We start from the raw sequence: 22,355 nt of genomic DNA on the forward strand, positions 1-22,355 counted from the left end.
CAGCTGCTGTCGCTGCATTGGCGCTGGGCAGAGCGGGGCCACACCCCTGGGCCCGGCTTAATGTTCTGCCTGACGACCCAGCCACCTGGAGTCCCCTAATTGCTGCTTGTGCTTATTGGGGGACCCAAGGACCGTGGAAGGGTGGGAGGGGCCGAGGGAGTTCTCTGGCACTTTGTGCAGATTAAATAACTGTGACGTTTTCACTTCTGGTGTGTGTCTGAGCGTGGGGGACCCGCTGGAAGAAAAGGTGTGATGGGGACGGACTGGGGCCCGGGCACTGCGCTCACCTTTCCTCCGCCTGCGAGCGGGGCTCCTCGGCCCCGCCCCCTGGCCCCCGGCGCGGCGCGCGCAGCCTCCCGGAAGCGGGGGGCGGAGCTGGCGGCGCCCCGGCGCGCGCGGCATGACGGGAGCCACGTCTCCGCTGGCCGAGGGCTGAGCGGCGATTGGCGTCCGGGGGCTGCTGGGAAGATGGCGGGCTCGGTGGCCGGCGGATGAGGAGACCGCGGGGGGAGCCCGGCTCCCGGGCCCCGAGACCGACTGAGGGAGCGACCTGCGCGGGGCCTGGGGAGTCATGTAGGGAGGGCGCCTGCGGGGCGGGCCGCGGGAGGGCTGCGGGAGTTGGTGTCGGCGCCCGCGAGCGCGGTCTCCGGGCGCCCCCGGCCTGGGTGGGTGTGGGGGCCCCCGGCACCGCCGGCGCCGCGCCGCTGCAAACCCGTGCGCTCGGGCTCCACGGGCGCCCCCCGAGGCGGGCGTCGCGGCCTGGTTTCACAGGCGAGGAGGCTTAGGCAGAGAGACGAAGCCACTCGCCCAAGGTCACGCCGCTGGTAAGTGGGAGCGCCCGGCATGGAACCCAGGCCCGCCCGGTGCGGCGCCCGCGTGCCGCCCGCCGCGCTGCCGCCGCCTCCTGCAGGACGGGGAGCGGCCGGGGGCGGGTGTCGCCGGGCCGCGCCGGGCTCCAGGCGGGGCGCGACCGCCACTAACCAGAGGCGTGACCTCGGGCTTTCCCGGAACCCCTTCACCTCTCGGGGTCTGGGTTTCTCCACCTGTGAAATCGAGGTCATGCCAGCCCTGCCTGCCTCCCTCCCTGCCGCCCGCCTCCGGGGCGTGCGAGGAGGGCCGGAGGAGATGATGCATGTGGACTTGCTTTGTAAATGTCCCTGCGCTGAGAACACTGCAGCATTTTGATGGCTGTCTCAAAGGATGGAAGGAGGCAGAGAGAGAGAGAGAGAGAGAGAGAGAGGGGCGGGTGGGGAAGAAGACCAGAGCCGTCACCAAGAAGGGTGAGCACGAGTCTGGCTTGCTCTGACCCCAGGCCCCCCTCTGGATGGGGCGTGAGGTGAGGAGTAGATAGCAAGCAGGCTTTTCTCCCCTCTGGAGAAAACCTCACCCCCTTTTCTGGGCCGCCCCTCAGGGTCTCCGTCACCCAACTCCATGCTTCGAGTCCTGCGCGCTGCCCAGGCCTCTGCTGCTCGGCTGTCTGGCCTGCTGCTGCTGCCGCCAGTACAGCCCTTCTGTCTGGGGCCCAGCAAGTGGGGGGACCGGCCTCCTGGAGGAGGCCCCCATGCAGGTCCCGTGCGGGGGCTGCAGCGGCTCCTGGAACAGGCGAGGAGCCCTGCGGAGCTGCTGCGCTGGCTGGGCCAGAACCCTACCAAGGTGCGGGCCCACCACTACCCTGTGGCGCTTCGCCGTCTGGGCCAGCTCTTGGGGTCTCAGCCACAGCCCCCTCCCGTGGAGCAGGCCACACTGCAGGACTTGAGTCAGCTCATCATCCGAAACTGCCCCTCCTTTGACATTCACACCATCCACGTGTGTCTGCACCTTGCAGCCTTACTTGGTGAGGAGGGTGCCTGGGGGTGGGTGTTAACGAAAGAATAGTAGAGAAGAGCAGTAGAGGACCTAAGATCGCTGATAGAATTCACCTCTTAGGCCTTGCCAGGAATGGCCATACCCCCCGACCCACTGCTGTTCCCCCACAAGCACAGCAGACATCAGAAGTCAGGCAGCATTTATTGCAGCTTGGCCAGGGTGCTACCCCAGATTCCTTCTACCATAGTGCTCTAGGGGCCACCACAGTGTCACCATTAGCACTAGATGGGAACGTATTTGCCATCTTTGTATAAGGCTTTCCCTGCGAGCTGTTCTGATTCCTTAGTTCACACAGTATTCACATCTCACTAGTGTTTCCACTTAACACTATAGCAAATCTTCCAGCCCAGAAAATGGAGATGAGAGAGGTTGGGGATCCACTAACAAGCCCAGGACTGGAGCAGAGCAGAGCAGCTCCCTGTTAACCAGGACTGCCTCCTCTGACCCTCTCCGTCTCAGGCTTCCCATCTGATGGGCCCCTGGTATGTGCCCTGGAGCGGGAGCGAAGGTACCGCCTCCCTCCGAAGCCTCCCCCTCCTCTGCAGCCTGTCCTTCGAGGTGGGCAAAGGCTGGAAGCTGCTCTGAGCTGCCCCCATTTCCTGCGGCATCCACGGCAGCACCTCATCCGAAGCCTGTCAGGTGCTGGAGGGGGTTAAAGGCAGGTTGGGGGTCAGGGGCTGAGGAAGAGGCAGGTGGTGGGGTCTGGGCTAAGGTGGACACTAGCCTGGGGGTCTGGCCTGAGGGTCCATCGTGATACGCTGTTCTTCACAGACGCCAGGCCAGAGGAACTGACTCCCCATGTGATGGTGCTCCTGGCCCAGCACCTGGCCCGACACAGGTTGCGGGAACCCCAGCTTCTGGAAGCCATTGCCCACTTCCTGGTGACCCAGGAAGCCCAGCTCAACAGCAAGGTGGGATTGCCTCCCACGCTTTTCAGCCACCAGTCAGGCCCAGCCCCTGTCCAGCCAGGCCCTGTCCCCAGGGTTCCTTCTCACACCCTCCTCTCACCTTGGCTTCTCCACCTCCCAGCACCTGCCTGCTTCTCTGCAGTCCTCCAAGCACTCAGCGCTCTTAACTTCATTGATCCCACCCCTTCTCTAGGCCTTTAGGGCAGGGCCCCACAGCAGTGTCTCCACCTGTTTGGTGGTTGATTGCATGGGGCTCAAGACACTGCTTAGGCCGTGAACTTCTGGTGTGCCTCAGGTAGAGGGTGGTTCTGCCTTTGCAGTGATGTGCTGAGCTTGCCTTGCAGGCCAAGCCTCCCTGAGGCTCACCTCAAAGGGTTTTGGAAAACTGTTTCTTGCGGGGCAGTTGATGGCTGCTCTCCCTTCACAGGTGGTGCAGAAGCTGGTCCTGCCCTTTGGGCGGCTGAACTACTTTCCCCTGGAACAGCAGTTTATGCCCTGCCTTGAAAGGATCCTGGCTCGAGAAGCAGGGGTGGCCCCCCTAGCCACTGTCAACATCTTGATGTCACTGTGCCAGCTGCGGTGCCTGCCCTTCCGAGCCCTGCAGTTTGTCTTTTCCCCAGGTTTCATCAACCACGTCAGTGGTGCGCAGACAGGAAGACTGGCTGGGACCCGGAGGGCTGGCAGGCAGGGGAGAGTGGGATGGGGGTCTGCAGCCCAGCGAGCCTCAGTCCCCTTGCCTGCAGGCACCCCTCATGCCCTGATTGTGCGGCGCTACCTCTCCCTGCTGGACACGGCCGTGGAGCTGGAGCTCCCAGGATACCGGGGTCCGCGCCTTCCCCGAAGGCAGCAAGTGCCCATCTTCCCCCAGCCGCTCATCACCGACCGTGCCCGCTGCAAGTACAGGTGGATGGGGCAGCTTGGGGACGGGAGGGGACCAGCCCAGAAGAAGCAAAGTAGAAAAGCCAGAGAACCGGGACTCATCTAGGCTGATACACTGAGCAGTCATAAGAAATGGGCCTTGAGGCAGCAAGGGCATCTGCCCAGGGACTCTTTGGAGCTAGTGGGGATGGAGCTAGGAGACTCCCTGGACCTCCCCACCATCAATGTTCCTCTTCCCTCTCAGTCACAAGGATATAGTGGCAGAGGGGCTGCGCCAGCTGCTGGGGGAGGAGAAATACCGCCAAGACCTGACCGTGCCTCCAGGCTATTGCACAGGTGAGCTCCAGGAGGGTGGGCAGGCAGCCGGCTGACATGGAGCTAGGACTGAAAGCCAGTGGCCCTTTCTCTCCTGCCGCCTTTCAGACTTCCTGCTGTGTGTCAGCAGCTCTGGTGCTGTGCTTCCCGTGAGGACCCAGGACCCTTTCCTACCGTACCCCCCCAGGTCTTGTCCCCGGGGCCAGGCTGCCTCTCAGCCCACTACCCGAGACCCTGTCCAAAGGTAAGGGAAGAGGGCCGGAGGGCCTCCCCTGCCCTGACGGTGACCCTGAGCCACAGCTCACTCTCTCTCTAGGGTGGTGCTGATGCTGCGGGAACGCTGGCACTTCTGCCGGGATGGCAGGGTGCTGCTGGGTTCACGGGCCCTGCGGGAACGGCACCTGGGGCTAATGGGCTACCAGCTCCTGCCGGTGAGCCTCTTCTGCCCTGCCCCTCGTGAGACTCTGCATCCCCAAACCCCCACCCAGGGCCTGTGGGTAACCTGCTGCCCTCTCCCCGCAGCTACCCTTCGAGGAACTGGAGTCACAGAGAGGCCTGCCCCAGCTCAAGAGCTACCTGAGACAGAAGCTCCAAGCCTTGGGCCTCCGCTGGGGGCCTGAAGGGGGGTGAGGGGATACACATGGGGCTCACCATTGCCCCCCTATGGGGGGTGGACAATTTGCACTTTGGCTCCCTCTGTGTTTGTTCATTAAAGTCCCTTTCCTTCCCCTTCGCACATCTTGTTTCTGGAACGGGGACCAAGCTGGGTCCCCCCACCTCTTTTTCATCCATGCTCCCCATACAGAGACAGAAGGCTGGAGATAGGTGGGGGCCGAAGCACTTTACTGCAGGGGTAGGGGAGTAGGGGACTTTAAATTATTCACTTAAATAAAAATGAGGAGGCTAGGGGATGGGAGCGCACCCCAGCCCGTTCCCTCTGTCCATCGTCCGTCCCTCGCTGTCCATCCCAGCAGCGGCTACACAGGCATGGGCATCTCGTTGTACTCGTCCACACCCTCCCGCTCATCGAACACGGGCTCTGCCTCGTTGGCGTCCAGCTGTGGGGGAGGACCGGGTCAGGAGGGCTGACCCCAACCCTGCCAAGGCCGGGACCATAGAGGGGCTTGGGGGGGGGAGGACTTACGCATTTCATCTCCCGCTCGGTGAATATGCGGGTGAGCACCACCATGCGCAGCGGCACGGTGAGGATGAGAATGAAGGGGAAGGCCAGGGAGGCCGCCGTGGACATGACGGCCCAGAGCAGGGCCAGGCAGAGCAGCTGCAGGGCTGTGAACAGGTGCATGCGCAGGGTCCGGACCTGGGGGTGAGGAGGGCGGGGTGAGGGGCGAGTCCAGCTTCTCCCTAGCCACCAAGGGCCCTGGTCCCTGGTGGGACGTCGGGATGGCTGACCCCTCTCCCCTCCACGGGGGTGAGGCCAGCAGTGCCTTCTTGAGTGCGCACCGATCCCGGTCTGCACAATCCGAATGGTGACCCACCCAGCCCCAGAGGGGGCAGGCACAGGGCCCTTCCAAATGGGGTCTCACCTTCTTCACGTAGGTGACGTCTGGGTGGTGTTTGGGTGGCATGAGTAGCAGGTGCAGCCTCTCATAGAACTGGATCCCATTAAGGGAGGTAACACCCATGTACAGGAAAATCCCGAAGAGCACGGCCAGGGGTATCTGCCGGAGCAGGTCCCCGATAACCATGGAGAGGCCTGGGAGGAGGGGGAGAAACAGTTGTCCCCAGGGCTCCCCACCCTCAGTGGACCCAAGGCCCCTCCAGGACGGGCGGGATCAAGAGGTGAACATACCCACAAGCAGGGCAACTAACAGCCCTGTCACCCGCTGCTCCTTGACCTCCTGGATCTTGGGCTTGTCCCCGGGTGCCACAGCCTTGCTCATGACGGTGAGCGCGTTGGCGTGAGTGACGGAGCGGACGGTGGCAGCAGCCAACCAGGGCAAGCCAAAGAGGGCACAGATGCCGCCCATGGCCACGATGAGCAGCAGGTCCAGGTGGAAGCCGGAGCCCTTCTGTAGCATGCGCTCCTTCTTGGAGATGATCAGCCTGAGCGGGACAGGCGCGCACTGAGGCCCGGGGCCAGCTCAGCGGACAACCAGGTCTTTCCACAGAGCCCAGTCGGTTGCCTCTGTTTTTGGAACCTGGTGGTCCCTGCCCATTCCGTCCAAATGAGAGTTCCGTCCTGGAGCTGGGCCCATTCTGCACTGCCCCCTGCCCTCTAGGACAGCTCCCAGCCTGACCTGGGCCCATCCCAGCAAATATCAGCGGGATCTTCTGCCGTCTACAAAATAAACTCAAGTGGCCAGCTTGGCATCCTGGGCTCCCCTCACCCAATGCAGCCCCTGCCCGGGGCTCTGGCCCATCCACGCACCACCAGACGGTTCCCATCTGCACAGCACCCGCCTCGGCTAGGACCACTCACGTGGTGATCTGTGTCTCCATGAAGATGAGAATGAAGACCAGGATAGCGGGCAGCAGGCTGGCCACCATCATCCACACGGGGAAGGAGCTGTTCTCACCCAGGGGGTTGATGACCCAGCCCCGCTTTTGGGGGGCTGTCACTGAGAATCCATCTGGCACACTCAGCTTCTGCAGGGCAGAAGGGGGGCCAGTGAGCCTTGGAGGGAGAGCCCTGAGGGCATGCAGTGGAAAAGGCCCATGATGCCCGGCCAGTGTGGCTCAGTGGTTGAGTGTTGAACCATGAACTAAGAGGTCACCGGTGTGACTCCCAGTCAGGGCACATGCCTGGGTTGCAGGCTCAATGCCAAGTAGGGGGTGTGCAGGAGGCAGCCAATGGATGTTTCTCTCTCATCGCCGTTTCTATCTCCCCCTCTCCCTTCCTCTCTGAAGTCACTAAAAAAAAAAGAAAAGAAGAGCCTGGCCAGGTGTGGCTCAATGGCTGAGTGTTGACTTATGATCCAGGAGATCACGGTTCTATTCCCGGTCAGGGCACATGCCCGGGGTTGTGGGCTCGATCCCCAGTCGGGCGTGCAGGAGGCAGCCGATCAATGACGACTCTCTCATCACTGATGTTTCTCTCTCTCCCTCTCCCTCCCTCTCTCTGAAATCAATAAAGACATATTAAAAAAAGAAAAGGCCTGTGTCTGCCCAGTTAAGGGGCGGCTCTGAGGGTGGGACTGCAGAGCCCAGTGCCAGGCAGCATGTTCTCACTGCTGCATGTGCTCTTCCTTACCTGGGTGTAGGTGTCCTCGATACTGTAATCCACAAGCACCATGATGAGGATCGCGATGGGCACCCCAAAGTCCCCAATCACCCGGCGCACCTGTGGGCAAGCACTATGCTCAGACCAGAGGCCCCTGTCCCGCTCCAGACAGGCCTGACTCCACATCACCCCCTCATGCCTCCAGCTCCCGCTTCCCTCGGGCCTCCAGCCCACACACCCGGCCAGGGAAGAACCGGCTGTTCTTGAATTTGCGCAGGAAGAAGGCGATGAAGAAGGTGCCGGCCATGAGCACCAGCGACAGCAGGGCTGTGTTGGGCTGGCCCTGGGGCCTCCCCTGCCCAGGGGGCCCGGTCGAGCTCCCATTCCCTGGCCCCAGCGTGGCTCCTGCCCCAGCCCACGTGGTATTGTCGCCAATGTCTGCCTCTCCACTGTCTGCTTCGGAGCTGTTGGAGACCGAACAGCCATGGAGGGGGTGTTCCTGGAAGATCTGGGCAGGGGACAAAGGACTCTGTCAGTAAAACCGAGGAGATTTCCGGGCTCACCTGTGTGCTGAACGAGACAAGTGGGGCAGGGATGGCCAGCCTGCCCACAAGGAGCTTGTCCTGTTGATTAAAAAAATAACCCAGCCCTGGCTGGTTTTGCTCAGTAGTTAGAGCATTGTTGGCCTGCGGACCAAAGAGTCGCGGGTTTGATTCCCGGTTAAGGGCACATACCTTGGTTGCAGGCTTGATCCCCAGCCCCAGTTGGAGCGCATGCGGGAGGCAACCAATAGATGTCTCTCTTACATCGATGTTTCCCTCTCTCTCCCTTCCTGCCCTCCTTCCTCCCCCCCTCCACTCTCTCTAAAAGAAAAAACACACAAAACAATGGAAAAATATCCTCCGGTGAGAATTAACCGAAAAAAAAAAAAAAAAAAAGAAAAGAAAAGAAAACCCAGAAGACCAGCTATGAGCACAGGGCAACTGAGGATTAAGAGAGGGGCTGCTCTAACTCAGGAAGGCAGCTGGGGCGTGTGGCTCCGCCCAGGCCTGGAGGAGCACAGAGCACAAAGCCCGTCACAGGCATGGGTCTGAAGTGCTGTCCTCTTGGGGGCTTCTCCTTTCTCCATTTCTGGATTGTTTGCCACTTTAACAAAGGTGTATTATCTTTGCTATTAAAAATATGTTTTTAAGATCAATCTCAAGCCCTGGTGTGTGTCGATGACCTGGTGGGACTTGGGGGGAGGCAGGAGGAAAAACCAGCGCGCACTCTGTGGGCTCAGTGGACTGTGGCCAGGGGATCTCAGAGCCAGCCTGGCCTCACACCCAGGAGAGAGAACAGGAGGGGCATAGCCCCCGCCCCGCTCCCTCTAGTCCCAAAGCGTTGCCCACCTTAATCAACTTGTAGAAGGTCTCGTAGATGAAGATGAGGGAGATGAGGAAGGCAAAGATCTCCTGGGTGAAACGGGAGACAAAACGCACCAGGAAGCTCCCCTCCAGGGCCACCATGAGCAGGGCCAGCAGCACCAGCCAGAAGCCAATCCACACGCGGCCCACCAGGTACTCCAGGTTGTTGCTCTTACAGAACTGAGGGGCAGGGATGGGACAGGTCCAGTCAGGTCCAGAGCCCGGGTGGGTGTGTTCTGGACAAAGGAGGGGCAGCCCCAAGTAGCCTGTGGATCCTCACCGAGAAGAAGGCCTCCTCGAAGACCAGCAGGGGCCCGGAGAAGCCGATCACCAGCAGCGGCTGGGCGCCCAGCAGGCAGAAGATCACGCCCTGGAGCGCCGTGGACATGATCAGCTCCGACACCCCGATCAGGTCCTGCGTCTTCTCTCCTGGGGTGGCAGGAACCGGCTCAGGAGCTGGCAGCTGGGGCCTGTGCGCAACCCACCCCCACCTGAAGCCCCTCCTTACCCAGCAGCCCTCCGAAGGTGATGGCAGGAGACAGGGCTGCAAAGTAGATGAAGATGACCGCGGCCAGGCACTGGGGGTCGAGCGCATCCCGGAAATCGCTCAGGTAGTGGGGATAGCGGCGCCGCACGTCTCGGATGAGCCCCCCAAAGGGACGGCCTGTCCGCCGAAGGGGATCGTCTTCCACTGTGCCTGTCGCCTCTACCATCTGCAGGAGCGCTGCAACCCAGGCCTCCATCAGGGCGCTTGCGGCAGGACTCCCCCCGCCCGCCCGCTCTCCTCCGCAGATGCAGACCACCCAGCCCCTTCCCCAGCCAGCCCTGGCCAGCACTGGCCCGTACCCTTATCTTGGGCTGACTTGGGCTCCAGCCCAGCCCCTGGGGGCAGGAGGCGGCCCTGCTCCTCCCGCTTCTTGAGCATCTGGCGCTGGAAGTGAGCAACGGACCGAAGCAGCTCCTCGCCCTGCACTTCCGAGGGCGGCAGCACCACACTGCAGTCCAGGAAGGCGTTGATGGCGGTCAGGAGGTCCTCCCGCTCGTCTGCCAGGTAGGCTGCCTCATGGAATTGCTGCCGAAGCAGGACCGGGGCCGGTGAGGGCACAGAACAGGGACCAGGGACCAGGGGCCTGGGGCGGGGCGGGGCTCTGGGCCCGGGCTGACCTTGTCGGACATGAGGGTGGAGATGGAGCGGCCGATCTCGTGGTAGTCCATGTTGGCGCTGCTCGGCCCCAGCAGCAGGAAGAGGAAACGCACAGGCACGGGCACCTCCAGGACCGCGTCCAGCTCCACTGCCTCCCGCAGCCGCACGAAGGCCATGGTGGGCCGGGAGAGGAACTCCACGCAGCCTGGGGGTATGGGGCTGTCATCACAGGCAAGAGCAGGGCGCAGGCCACAGGCCACCTCCCAGCCCCAAGCCCAGGGACAGCAACGAGGCAGGCTGGCGACCAGGACCCTGGCCCCCAGGACTTGCCCCACATACCCACGAGGACCACCGTAGCCTCGGCGTTCTCGGGGATCTTCTCCAGCAGCTTCAGCTCGTGCTTGGACTTAGAGCGAGTGATGCCGGCCGTCGGGGCTGGAGGCGGAAGCTCACGCTGGGGATGTAGGAGAACGGAGCTCAGCCCAGCCTGCTTGCAGCCCTGCAGCCACCTGTGGTGGCCAGACCCGACCCAGGCAGGGCCATCTTCTCCCCTCACCTCTCGCTCCACCTCCAACCTGGTCTCTGGGACACCTCCAATGAGAGGCTCGGTGACATGGGGGTCGCTCTCGGCCCCCTGGCCATGGTGATGCCCCAGCAGGGAGCCCAGGGATCCGGCCGAGATATTTCGGGGGAAGGAGAATTCCTTCTCGTCACTTGGGTGGCTGGTGGGGCAAAGGGCAGTAAGGTAAGAAGGGTGATGACGGGCTAGGGACAGGTGGCAGGTTGTGGCCAGTGGGGGCCTCACCTGTGTTTCAGGAGCAGGGCCCGCAGCACGTTGGCTCTGTCCTCCGCCTTGATCTGGTCAGAGATGACCATCTGCTCCACCACCTGGTGGGCCACCCCAGGCAGGGTCTGCTGGTCCAGGTCCAAGAGCACGGCCCCTAGAAGAAGGATGGCTTAGGGGGACCCTCATTCCCAGGCAACAAAGAGCAGGGAATAGGGTGCAGCCAGGTGAGCCTGGTTCAGGGGACAGTGAGCTGGGCTTGAGACCCAAGTCCCATGGCCTCTCTGACCTGTTCCTTCCTGTCCCCTCTCCTCCCAGGGATGTTATGGGGCTCAGCAGAGGCCTTGGAACTCCAGCTATCAGAGTGGGCACATGGGCCGGAAACTGCCCAGATGCCCCTTCCAGGAAGCAGGCCACCTCCGCCAGGGCCCCAGGCCACCCACTTGGGCTGTGAGAAAGTTCCTCCTTCGGGGAGCCGCACACTGCCTACTGACATCCATTCTAGGGTCCTAGCCCTGCCCTCAGGAGCATGACAGAGCTGCTCTGGCCTTGTCCACTTGGCAGCCTTGAACCACCTGAAGATGCCCCCTCCACCCATCTCCTCAACATCCCCACATCCAGCAGCTGCTCACAAGACACATTCTGTACCTCTCCCCACAGGTCAGTACTCTCAGCTGCCATTTCATACAGCAGTGAAAGTTCTTTTAAAAGTCACCAGGTCATTTTCCAGTCAAGGTCAACTTTCAGAACACAGAGCTAAAGAACAAACAGAACCAAAAGCCCCTGTGCAGCCAAAATGAAGACCACAACGCCTGGCGATAAAGCCCCCACACCGTGGCACCTTCACCAAAGCGCTCAAGCCTCCCTCAGAGCCAACTGACTCCTAGTTTGGAAACAATTCTGAGGGCAGGTTTCTCAGTACTCAGCAGCTTAGAAAGGGGCCTCCTGACAGCACCTGGGAGTGAGTCTCCCAGCAAAGAGGAGGAAACAAGTAAGGAGCAGACACAGGGGACACAGAGCTCGAGAGGCCTGCATCTGCGGTCATTCGGGGAGGTTTGCACAGTCCTACAGGCTAGACCACTTCAGAAAGCTTCCCATCAAACCTGTCTAAAAACCATGTCAGCATCCAAAACATAGCAGCTTCCGTTATTTGAAAATGTCACTTAGACAAGCTGTTGGATGAGCGAGAGCAGTGACAATCCCACCCTGCAATGGCCCAGTGAGAGAGGGGACCCCGAGGAATGGCAGGCGGTGCAACATCACGAGGGGAGGCTTCCTCTGGGCTCTGGTGACACTGATCAGTGTTGCTCAAGACAAATGTGGGGCCCTGGCTGGGTAGCTCAGCTGGTTAGAACATTGTCCTGAGATGCCGAAGTTGTGGGTTTGATCCCCAGTCAGGGCACATACAAGAATCAACCAATGATGCATAAATGAGTGAACAACAAATCGATGTCTCTCTCTCTCTCTCTCTCTCTCTCAGTCCCTTCCTCTTTCTCTAAAATCAATAAAAAATTTAAAAAAGACAAACGTGGGGGCCATTTGGTCCTCAAGAGAACTGGCTCAGGGGAAGGGTATGTCCTGGGTGGAGGATGGGGGGGCAGGGTACCATGGGCTAGGGTCCGGCGGAGCTCCAGGAGGCTGCGGAAGGACAGGGAAGCCACGTGGGGCTTCCCCCAGCGCTCGGTCTCCTCTTCCACGTCCTCTTCGAATTTGATCCAGCGGGCAGTCTCCCTCCACTGCGGCTCCTGGTTTTTGTCCAGCAGCAACTCATTCAGCTCCACAAACACCTTGGGGTGAGATGAGAGGGCACAGCAGGGTCAGAGCCGTCGGGGGTCCCCAGGGACTGCTCTCAGACCGGCAGTGCCAAGGTGGGGCTGTGAGACTCTGGACAGCACAGGGCATTGGCATGGAGTCTCGGTGAGTTCCGATCCAATCTCAGACTTCATTTACCTCATCTGTAAAATGGGAGCAATACCATCCACCTCGAAGGGCCCTTAGGGGGATTAAAAGAAAAAGCACATGCCCTGGCCAGTGTGGCTCAGTTGGTTGGGAATCATCCAAAAGGTTATTGGTTCGGTTCCCGTTCAGGGCACACACCTGGGTTTCCGGCTTGATCCCCGGTTAGGAGCATGCAGGAGGCAGTTGATCAATGTTTGCTCTCACATCGATGTTTCTCTCTCTCTCCCCCCCCCCCTTCCTCTCTCTAAAAAAAAAAAAATCAATAAAAATAGTTTCTAAAAAAAACACACAAAACACGGAGCACAGTACACGACTCACGGTAAGGGCTCAGTAGACAGTCACCACACACACAATTCTGTGTGATGCCATCTATGTGCCATCAAGAACTGGCAGCCTGGCCGGGCATGGCTCAGCGGTTGAGCATCGACCTAGGATCCAGGCGATCGGGGTTCGAGTCCCAGTCAGGGCACATGCCCAGGTTGCGGGCTCGATCCCCAGTCGGGGGTGTGCAGGAGGCAGCCGATCAATGACTCTCTCATCATTGATGTTTCTATCTCTCTCTCTCTCCCTCTCCTTTCCTCTCTCTGAAATCAATAAAGACATATTTAAAAAAAAAAAAATAGAACTGGCAAAACTCGCCGAGAACAACAGAAAAGCCGTCGCCTCTGAGGGTACCACCTGCGCGGAGGCGTGAAGGACCCGTCCATGTGCAGGAAACGGCCCACATCTCGTGGGGTGAGCCCTCTGCGTACATGTGCACAAAGCCATCGAGCACTTAGCCCGAGCGCACTTTACTGTATGTCTATTTAGACCTCAATAAAACAGTTTAAAAAAATCCACTGGAAGGGTCAGGGTTCAGGGCCAGAGCCTTGGAGTCTACGAGGGGCAGCATCACCAAGTCGCTGAGTGGCCTTGGCCAGGCGCTGCCCCTGATTTATGGCCGACGCCACCTGGGCCACCACCTTCACGGGTGGGTGGTGGGAGGACTGAATGAGTCAGAGGCAAATGGATTCGGGAAAATGAAGTTCAAGGCTCCCCAGAGCTGCCTCTCGTCCAAAAAGAGTCCACGGCCAGAAAATGGCCGGGACAGAAATCGTCAGCGTGGAAGAAAATGTTCACAACCAGGGCTGGTGCCCCGGGGGCTGGGGGAGATCACTGCTGGTCCGAGAGGAGGGGAGGGGGCCGTGGGAAAGGGGAGGAAGCAGGTGAAGCAGAGAGAACCTTACCTCGTGGGGCTTGTGCGGGGCCCGGGGCCGGCCCCGCGGGGTGGGGCCCGGATCGCGTCCTTCCCGGCCACTCTGCCCAGACGCTTTGGCGTTCTTCCGTACCAAGTGCCGCCGAACCCCAGGAACATCCTCAAACCGGTGACCTTGGGGGGCAGAAGGGCAAGATCAGGCTCCCCCTTTCTCTTAACCCTGTTCCCACGAGCACTGAGCTTGGCCCGGGCCCAGCACTCACTCTTTTTTTTTTTGTTTGTTAACCCTCACCAGAGGATATTTCTTCCATTGAATTTTAGAAAGTGGAAGGAGGGGAGAAGAGAGAGGAGGGGGGGAGAGGGGGAGGGGGGGAGAGAGAGAGAGAGAGAGACATCAATGTGAGAGAGACACATTGATTGGTCACCTCCCCCATTCAACCCAACCGGACAGAGGCTGGGGATCGAACCTGCAACCCAGGTATGTGCCCTTGACCGGGAATCGAGCCCTTCACACTTTGGCGCTGGGGTCAATGCTCTAACCACTGAGTCACACTGGCCAGGGCCCAGCACTCACTTTTCATGAGATCTAGGTCAGCCGTGGCCAGCGTCTGGGCCTCACTCTCGTCCGTGGGGACCCGGGGCAGCAGTGCCTGCTCGGCCCCGGTCATGCTTCCGATGCGCCTCCTCTCCTGCAGGTTGTAGCTGCGGTGCCCAGGCTGCGCTTTGGTCAGGGGGCGCCCAGGGGCACCGCCATCATCACCTCCTGCTGTGCCGCTGGCCACTGCCACCACCTCTTCCACCATGGCTCTGGATAGACAGAGCAGCCATGAGCCAGAGAAGGTGGGCACCCTGCCCTCAGCAAGGAGCCACACAGGACCCCACCCTCCGAGCACCCCACTCTAGGGAGTGCAGTTGTGAAAGACGGAGGATTCTGGGAGCGGACCACAGCATTTAAATGCGGCCCTCCCCGCCACTGGGTATGTCCCGAACAATCACATCAGCCACCTCGGAACAAACTCCTTCGCAGTAAAACTGAGCGGGGGCGACTAATGTGGTGTGGGGAGGGGGAAGTCTGGAGATGCCACTCAGAACAGTGCTGGTCCCCTCCTCCCCTCCCAGGCACATCCTTAACTGTCAACCCAAGAGGGTCAAAGGGTCCCACATTTCTGACTAAATGGGGTAAGGTACATGTAATTGAGCTTTGAGACAACAGACAGTCCCCTGCAGTCATGAAGAAGATAAGACTTCTTATCCCGTACAGGTTCCAAATTCTGTCCTCCAAATCAAATGTCTCCTTCCTCTCTGCCATTGCCAGTGTGCCCTGATCCCCGCCACACCATTCTAAACCACTGTCCTGGTATTTAGCACCCACCCCACCACGTCAGGCCTGTGACCAGAACCCCCTACCACCAGGCTTTCTCTGCTTATGCCCACCCTCAGTGCCCTAGGCTCTGCTTCCACCCTTGCTCACAATCTGACCCACTTCTGCAATGCCAGGCTTCCTCTGAGGTTCCCCACCTCCTACTGGCCATCCGCTGCCCACGGGCCAGTGCCCGCAGTGCAGACCCAGCTGGGGACCCAGCGCCACCCACACAGCGAGCCTGTGCACACCCTGGAGGGGCACCGTGCCCTTCACTTCCCTGCAGTCCTTCACACTGCCTGGCACCCAGAAAATAACCTATCAAGGTCCATGATAGTAATGACCTTGAGAACTAGTTCAAAGTGATTTCCTCCAGGCAGCTTTCTCTGGCTGACACCCCCAAACTCCAAGCACCTTCGGGTGCTGACTCCGTGCCTGAACCGGCCATCTGACATAGTAACTTGTTCTGGTGCCATTTCCTGAGACGACAACCGGGGTGGACTGGCAGCTCCCCAAGTGCAAGTGGGGGGGCTCCTACTCTCTCACACCCTGAGGGCCTCAAGGGGTGCCTGGAGGTCACCAGACCAGGCCCTGACACAGAGCTTGAAGAAGCCTGGGGCAAGAGGATGGCGGGGGTGGGGGGCCCAGCTTACACTGCACCTCTGTTCCATGCCAGGCTAAACCACTCCTAAACCTTAACTCACACCACCGCTTAATCCCCACAAACACCTTTCGGGAAAGGTTCTATTATTCTTGGTTTACAGGCTTAGGGAGGTTACTTGCCCAAATAGCTAGGGAGCAGCAGGAATGAGATTTGACCCCGAGTCTGATGATCCTGAGGCTCTGCTTCGTTTCCCAATCACCTCGCTGACAACAGCAAGGAAGGTCTCTGTCTGGGGACACTTACCCAGTCTGGGCCCCTTTGGTGGCCCGAGGAGCTGCCTCCTGATGGGGCAGTGGCGGAGGGGGAGAGGGACTGGTCCTCTCTGCCTTCCGGTCAGTGCCTTCATCTTCCTGGAGAAAGAACTGGAAAAGGGACACATGTAGGCAGGTGAGGCCAGGCCAGGGATCCCCGTCATCCCCAGGAGCCCTGCCCCCACTCACCTGCACGGAAGAGGGTACAGGGGCAGGGGTAGGCTGGGTCAGTGCCCGGGCACCCTCAGCCTCACTGGCCTCATCTTCATCTTCTTCTCCCTCCTCAATGGTAGGGGTCTCCCCAGTGGGTGAGGCTCCGGGGCGCCTTCGAGGCTTCCGTCCGGGGCCCTGGGGTGTCTTGCGGCGGCGGGTGTCCGGAGGCAGGTGGGTGGACAGTGGGTGATGGATGTGATGGGAGGACTGGCGGTGGTCTGCAGGGAGAAGATGACCTGGTTGCTGGCAGGCACACCTTCGCTCCAGGGCCATCCTGGCCCCAGCCAAGGACCCTCCCACTAGGCCCCTCGTCCCTTCCTTTGTGGGCAGTCAGGCCAGAGCCTCCAGGGTACCCCCCTCACATTCAAAGTCTTCCTCCCCATAGCAGCGGCCTGGCTCCTCCCCGGCCTCCAGAAGGATCTCCTCAAACCGCTCCACGCCCAGGGTGCGGTGAAGCTCATCTTCCTCCTGCTCGGGGAACCCAGGTGCAGGGGGGCCTGCGCTCTCTGGCTCTGGCTGTGAGGCAGAAGGGATGGAAAGAAGACACAGGGGCTCAGCAGAAGCTCACCCTGAAACCCCACCCTGCCCAGTGCTGGAGGTCTAGTACCCCCCCCCCCCCCAAGCCTGTCCCATCAAATGCTGGGGACTCAGACCTGCCCCCTAGCAGCCTGTGCCCTAGATCCAGATTATCTGGACCCTGGCTGTGCCCATCCAGTTAGGGCAGGTGGAAAGGGTGTGCTCTGGAGGTCTCAACAGAAATCCTGTGTGTGCAGCCCCCTGGCACGGTGTGTAAGCCTGGCGGCTCCCGGCGGCTCACATGGGCGATGTGAATACAACTCCCTCTGGTTTGGAGGCAACAGCGGAGCCTGGAAAGTAACTTCTGGAGGCACCCAAGCTAACTGACCTGGACTTGGGTGTGAGTCAAACTGAAACCCAGGCCCTGGACAGGAATACAGCTTCATCTTGTCAGGGGAGCCCCCCCATGCACCACAGCCGCACCCCCTGGGGTCCCTGCGCGCTCCCTGGCCCCGCCCCGCCCCCACCCCCACTCCCCCCACCTGAGTCATACTGCAGGAGCCGAGCCCGGCGCAGCCGAGCAGCGAGCAGCGGGCAGCGGGCTGCGGCGGCGTTTTTGGAGAGCGCAGCCCAACTGACCGCCGGCTGCCTAGCCCGGGGCCTTGGTCCAGCCCCCCACCCACCCCCTGCCGGTCTCGGCTCCCAGCGCGCGCCAAATATTTGCTCAAGAGCTTCTGGACCTGAAGGGCATCAGGATCTCAAAGGGCGGGGTACGGCGGGGTACGGAGCCCCCTCCGTAGTGGTGCCGGAGCGCCGGCGAGGGAGAGCGAGGGAGGCGGCTGGGAAGAAGGGCGGGTCTTGAGGGGACTCCCAGGTGGGGATGGGAGCGCTGGGGTGGCAGGGACGCTGAGCTCAAGCAGGGGGCGGGGTCTGGGGGCCCATCTCCACAGCTCCAGCCCGGCAACCCCCAAGCGCTTGCCCCCGCCCCCCGCCCCCCGAATTAGCACGCTGCGGAGAGGAAGGCAGGGGGAGGTGCTGAAGCAGCAGAGAGAGCGCGCGGGGAGCCAGCCGAGGTGAGGGAGGGGGGTCGACAATCCCTCGCACCTGAGGGCGCAGGAGGAAGTCCATGGCTGGCAGGGGTGAACTTGGGAAGGAGGGGGGAAGGGACCAGCCCGCGCCCCTTCTTAGTCACGTGCCCGCCGGGCCAAAGTGACCAATACGGGCTGATTATGGCACTCAAGGTTAATCATTAAACTTCCCAGGAAAATCGGGAGGGGGCCACGTGGGGTAGGAACCACGTGGGGGGCTGGGAGGGGCCTGGGTGGCAGGTGGGTGGGGGCGGGGCCAGGGGCGGTCACTGCTGGGGAGCTCCGCCCAGGGCCTCTGCGCACAGGCCGCCGCCGGCTCTAGGACCCTGCGCAGGGGTGGGCATCCCTGGGTGGGAGACCCCCCAAAGTTTCTCTCTCACGCTACCATCCAGGTCTTCTGTAAACAGCCTCAACTCCCTCCCCAGGGCTGGAGGCCGACTGACCACGCCCCCTGGCCCCCACCCAATACCCATCTCAGACCCCTAGCGTCCCCTCGGGAATCCATCACCGGTTCCCCTCGCTCCCACGCCTCTGCACACGCACACGCACACGCACACATGCACACGCACACACGCACATGCACACGCACACGCACACACACGCACGCAGAGGGAATCCTCAGGAGGAACACCTGTGGCTGGAGGAGGGACGGTGGGGTGGCCAACTCGGCCGGCAATACTCACAGTTCGGAAAGAATCTGCGCCCGAGGCGGGGCGCCTGGGGGCGCTGCTCATGGCCAAATCTTAGCCCTTTTCACTGTCGCTGCGGCTTTCAGGGCAACAAGGTGGCGGCATAACCTGGTCGGGGGAGAGGACCGAGCACCTCGTGAGAGCAGGGCCAGGCCGGCGGGGTCAGCCCGCGCATGGCGCAGCCCTCGGCCCAGCCCAGGGGCGGGCAGGATGCGGGGCTTCCCGCGGGCCGGCCGCGAGGAGTCTCCCGGGTCACTAAGGGCCTCAGAGTGGCCCTTAGGGGCAGCGAGAGCAAAGAGAAGAGTTATTTATAGGAAGCAAGGAGAAGAGCAAAGACAAAGGCAGGCGAGGACTGGGGCCAGGAAGGGCCAAAGGACCAAGGAGGCGCTAGGGGTAGAAAGCAGAAGGTGGGAGAGGCTGCAAAAAAAAAAAAAAAAGCGGGAGTGGGGGGAGTGAGAAAGGAGTCAAGGCCCAGACCTGGAGAGAAAGCAGCAGAGATGGGGAGGTGTGTGTGTGTGGGGGGGGTGAGATAGAGGAGGGAGGGAGGGAAAGGACAGGCTGAGCCAGAAACAGGAGCAGTGACCTAGTGATGGCATGCGGAGGTGGGCTGAGACCAGGGAGGGGTGTGCTGTGGGGAGCGAGATACCCCACGGAGCAGGAACGTGGGGAGGAAAGGAGAGAGAGAACTCTGGAGAGAGTCCAAAAGGGCAGCAAGGGGGTCAGGAGACAGCCCAGGGCAGGGAAGGGGAGCATGACTGTGCCCCCTCCCCTGATGAAAGCCAGGCAGGGAGGGAGGGATGCAGGCTGGGGGGGGGGCAGGCAGGAGCCCAACTCCACTCACTCAGTGGGAGGGAGGGAGGGAGGACAGTGGCACAGACCTGGCAGTTTTATAATGGGGGAGGGTGGGCACAGAAACCCTGAGGTTCTGCCTTGAGGGGCAGTCCTGATCCCGTCCCTCCCCTGGGACCAGGAAAATCTGAGTGACAGAGCTGACGCCCAAACCCTCCTGACTATGACTATAGGGGTGTCTGGGGAGAACACTGTGTGTGGTGGGGGAGGAGAGAGCTGCAATTAGGGAACCTGAGCAGTGCAAATCGGGGTACCCATTCACAGTGAGGCTTTCTGAAGGTAAAAGTGCTGAAACTCCCCACTGTGTTGTTTGGGAGCTCAGGGTTGCCCAACTTAGGGCTACCTCGGGGGTAAGACGGGCCAGTGGAGGATCAAACAATATAGGTACAGGGTGGTCAGTCCAGGATGGGGAGCCTGAAGCGATACATTCCTGGCAAGCACTCCCAACTCAGCTGACGGTTCTCTTCACCTCCCCCAGCAGGCCTTTAGCCAGGACACGTCTGGTGTGGGGGGAGAGAAGCAGGGGGGCGGGCTGGGAAGCCTGTGTAGTAGGCTGAGCACCTGCAGGTGCCCCACTCTCACCTCCAGGCTGTGCCCTCAAAATGCTCCTCCATCTTCCCTCCCCCTTTAACCCCCCCTGCCCCCTCCCCCGACATCCTAGAACACAAAGCAGCTTCTGTCCAGAGCACCAGTGCCGATAATCCGGGGTGGGGACACATTCCGGGGACCAGCCCCGACCGGCCCGAAGGATTAGCATCTTTCCCCCTGCCCAGGGGATTAGCACTCCGGACCCCCACTTGGGCCTTAACCAAGCGAATTCGCACATTCCACAGCTCTTCGAGGTGGGGTTGGTTGGGGTGGGGGGAGGAAGGGTAAAGCTAAAGTGGACCCTGAATTTCAGGCAGCACCGCCCCCCCACACACTCAGCGCGGAGCTCCCCACCCAGAAAACCAGCCCCCCAGGAGTCTCGGGGCTCGCCTTTGCCATCCCCACCCAACTGGTCCCTCTTCTACCTGACCCCTTGTCCTTACCTGACCCGCCACCCCCCACCCCTTCTCGGCTCTTCCACCCAACCCAGAGGTTGGGGGAGAAGGCCCCGGGCAACCCCCAGGCTGGGTGCCCTGCACAGGCCTGAAGGATAGAATAGGGGGTCGCAAGGAAGAGGTGTCGCTTGGAGCCCGCCCAGGAGCTGGAGGGTCGGCGGCGCCTCCCTGAGACTACCCCGCCCGGGTGGCAGGGGGCGCGGCGCGCTCGCCTTAGGGAAGAAGCGGACCCGGGACCTCCTTCCGACGCGCACTCCCCTCGCCTCCCCATCATTCTCCCCAGACCTCGCTTCCCCGCGCCCCAGTCTCCGCCCTTTCCTCCACTTCCACTCCCTCCCGGCTCCGAGTCCCGAGTCCCCCCCTCCTTTCTCCACCCTTCCTCCGCGGCCCTGGCCCTCCCCCGCCGCCACCTCTCCGCTCACCCGCTTGCTCTGGACTTCGTGCCCTGGGGGTCTTGGGGGTCTCTCCCCCTGCTCCGGCGCCTTCGCGCGCTCCCGACGACTCCCCGGTGCCCACCTCGGGGCTCGCCCCCGCCGCTCCCAACTTCTCCCAACTCAACTTTCCCCCGCGCTGCGGGCAGGCCAGCCCCCTGCGTGCGCGCCCCCCGGCGCACCGTGCGCGGCCCCGGCGCATCGGAAGGGGAGGTGGGGAGGCGGGGAGCCCGGGCCCAGACCCGCGAGCGGAAGCTCGCTCCCAGGCACCGCCAGGCACCCGCGCCCCGCGTCCCGGAGGCGGCCCCCACTCTCAGGCGAGGCCGCCGCCCCGGGCTTCCCTGCACGGGGCTCGGGCGCCCCGGGGACGCCGTCTCTTGGCCCCATGTAGGCACCTCTGGGTGGAAAGGAGCCCGTCTCACGCTGGGGATATTCCAGGCAGGAAAACGGAGGCACGATGAGTAGGAAATTCGGGACGGAGAAGTAGAAATAGAAATGCATCGGGGTTAAGAGTCTCTCCCGCCCGCCGCCCCTCCCCCTCCAGTAATCCCATGGACCTCCTGGAAAGCCCCTGTCTTGCCTGGGAAAGGGCGGGGCGGGGGGGCGAGAGGGGTGTTGCGGGCTGGAGGTTGGATACCCATCACCCCGAGCTGACCTCAGCTTTCCAAATGTGGGGGGACTTCTGCCAGGGAGAGAGTCCCTGCGAGGTCCTCCTTCCTTGAACCCAATTCGTAGTCATCACCTGTCATTTAATAATCTATGCACTTCTGGTTTTCTCAACTAAATTATCAATTCTTCCAAATAAGGAATATACTTTTCGCTTGTTTTCTATAGTCTGCCACTGGGTGAAGCACAGCATCGTGAAGGTAGAAAACGTTCAGATATAAACAAGTTAATTAGCAAGTGTTTATAGCACCAACTCGGGTTCCTGCGCCGAGCGCTGTTGTGGACCCTTTTCTTCCAGTTCACAGCGCTCAGAAATGCAATCATGAGACAATTAGAGAGCAGCGCAATAAAATCTATAATCACCTCCTTAAGGGACGAGGGCAAGGATCTGTCTGTGCTTCTGTCTGTGGAGGGCGGTAACCAGCCTGCCAGCCCTTGGCCACACCCTGGCTGACTCTTGGGCTCGGACTCTGGAGAGTGGCATGGGGTTGTGGGGCAGGGGAACGACTCCCAGTGCCCCAGCCAGTTTGCCCGGGGATGTCAGAGTCAAGCGAGCGACTGGAGTCGGGTGGGCTCCAAGCCCACAGATGGGGTCCAGAGAAAAGAAATGGTCTCTGGCGCGTATGTTACATCCAGTTTCAAACGGAGCACACCTGCCTCCCTGCCCAGCCTTATGGTCAGCTGGTCCCCGTAAAAGTCATTATCGGTAAGAGACGGCTCAGTCATTGCCCAGTCAACGCGGGGGTCACCAGGTGGCCTGGGGAGAGGTGGAAACCCGTGCAGAGATTGTCACGAGGGCGTTGGGACCTCCACACCACCATCAACCCGGGCAGAGCTGGGCCACCTGCGTCCGGGAAGTAGGCCGCCAAACCCCAAACCGCAGAGAGTGCCCACGCCCACCCCCGCCCTGCTGCACTCGGGAATGTGCAGTCCCGGGGAGGCCTTTTT

General features: G+C 61.3%; 2 protein-coding genes across 3 annotated transcripts; one reads left to right on the top strand and one right to left on the bottom strand.

Moving 5' to 3' along the window:
• The first annotated feature begins 483 nt into the window (after nucleotides 1–483).
• Nucleotides 484–4,700, top strand: FASTK (Fas activated serine/threonine kinase). Of its 2 annotated transcripts, none has more exons than XM_087820933.1 (10): nucleotides 484–573; nucleotides 1,412–1,834; nucleotides 2,296–2,505; nucleotides 2,638–2,777; nucleotides 3,202–3,415; nucleotides 3,518–3,677; nucleotides 3,898–3,989; nucleotides 4,077–4,212; nucleotides 4,285–4,399; nucleotides 4,491–4,700. In XM_087820933.1, the coding sequence occupies exons 1-10, from the start codon at nucleotides 492–494 to the stop codon at nucleotides 4,596–4,598; spliced, it is 1,680 nt and encodes a 559-aa protein (XP_087677059.1). In that variant the 5' UTR covers nucleotides 484–491; the 3' UTR covers nucleotides 4,599–4,700. The 2 variants fall into 2 exon arrangements, with proteins under 2 accessions (XP_087677059.1, XP_087677060.1); XM_087820934.1 differs by having other exon boundaries at nucleotides 2,326–2,505.
• Nucleotides 4,701–4,790: 90 nt separating this feature from the next.
• On the bottom strand, nucleotides 4,791–20,816 carry SLC4A2 (solute carrier family 4 member 2). Its single transcript, XM_016196969.2, has 23 exons — nucleotides 20,733–20,816; nucleotides 18,413–18,526; nucleotides 16,488–16,641; nucleotides 16,102–16,343; nucleotides 15,905–16,023; nucleotides 14,212–14,444; nucleotides 13,669–13,811; nucleotides 12,090–12,270; nucleotides 10,505–10,640; nucleotides 10,256–10,421; nucleotides 10,039–10,153; nucleotides 9,720–9,904; nucleotides 9,402–9,627; nucleotides 9,064–9,279; nucleotides 8,836–8,984; nucleotides 8,541–8,735; nucleotides 7,388–7,657; nucleotides 7,180–7,269; nucleotides 6,409–6,575; nucleotides 5,779–6,032; nucleotides 5,513–5,682; nucleotides 5,113–5,286; nucleotides 4,791–5,026 (listed from the first exon to the last, which is right to left on the bottom strand). Exons 2-23 carry the CDS (start codon nucleotides 18,461–18,463, stop codon nucleotides 4,946–4,948), a joined length of 3,717 nt encoding a protein of 1,238 aa, XP_016052455.2. The 5' UTR covers nucleotides 18,464–18,526; nucleotides 20,733–20,816; the 3' UTR covers nucleotides 4,791–4,945.
• Nucleotides 20,817–22,355: the final 1,539 nt, after the last annotated feature.

This window comes from Miniopterus natalensis, chromosome 10 (genome assembly GCF_054644295.1).
Source record: "Miniopterus natalensis isolate mMinNat1 chromosome 10, mMinNat1.hap1, whole genome shotgun sequence".
NCBI lineage: Eukaryota > Metazoa > Chordata > Mammalia > Chiroptera > Miniopteridae > Miniopterus > Miniopterus natalensis.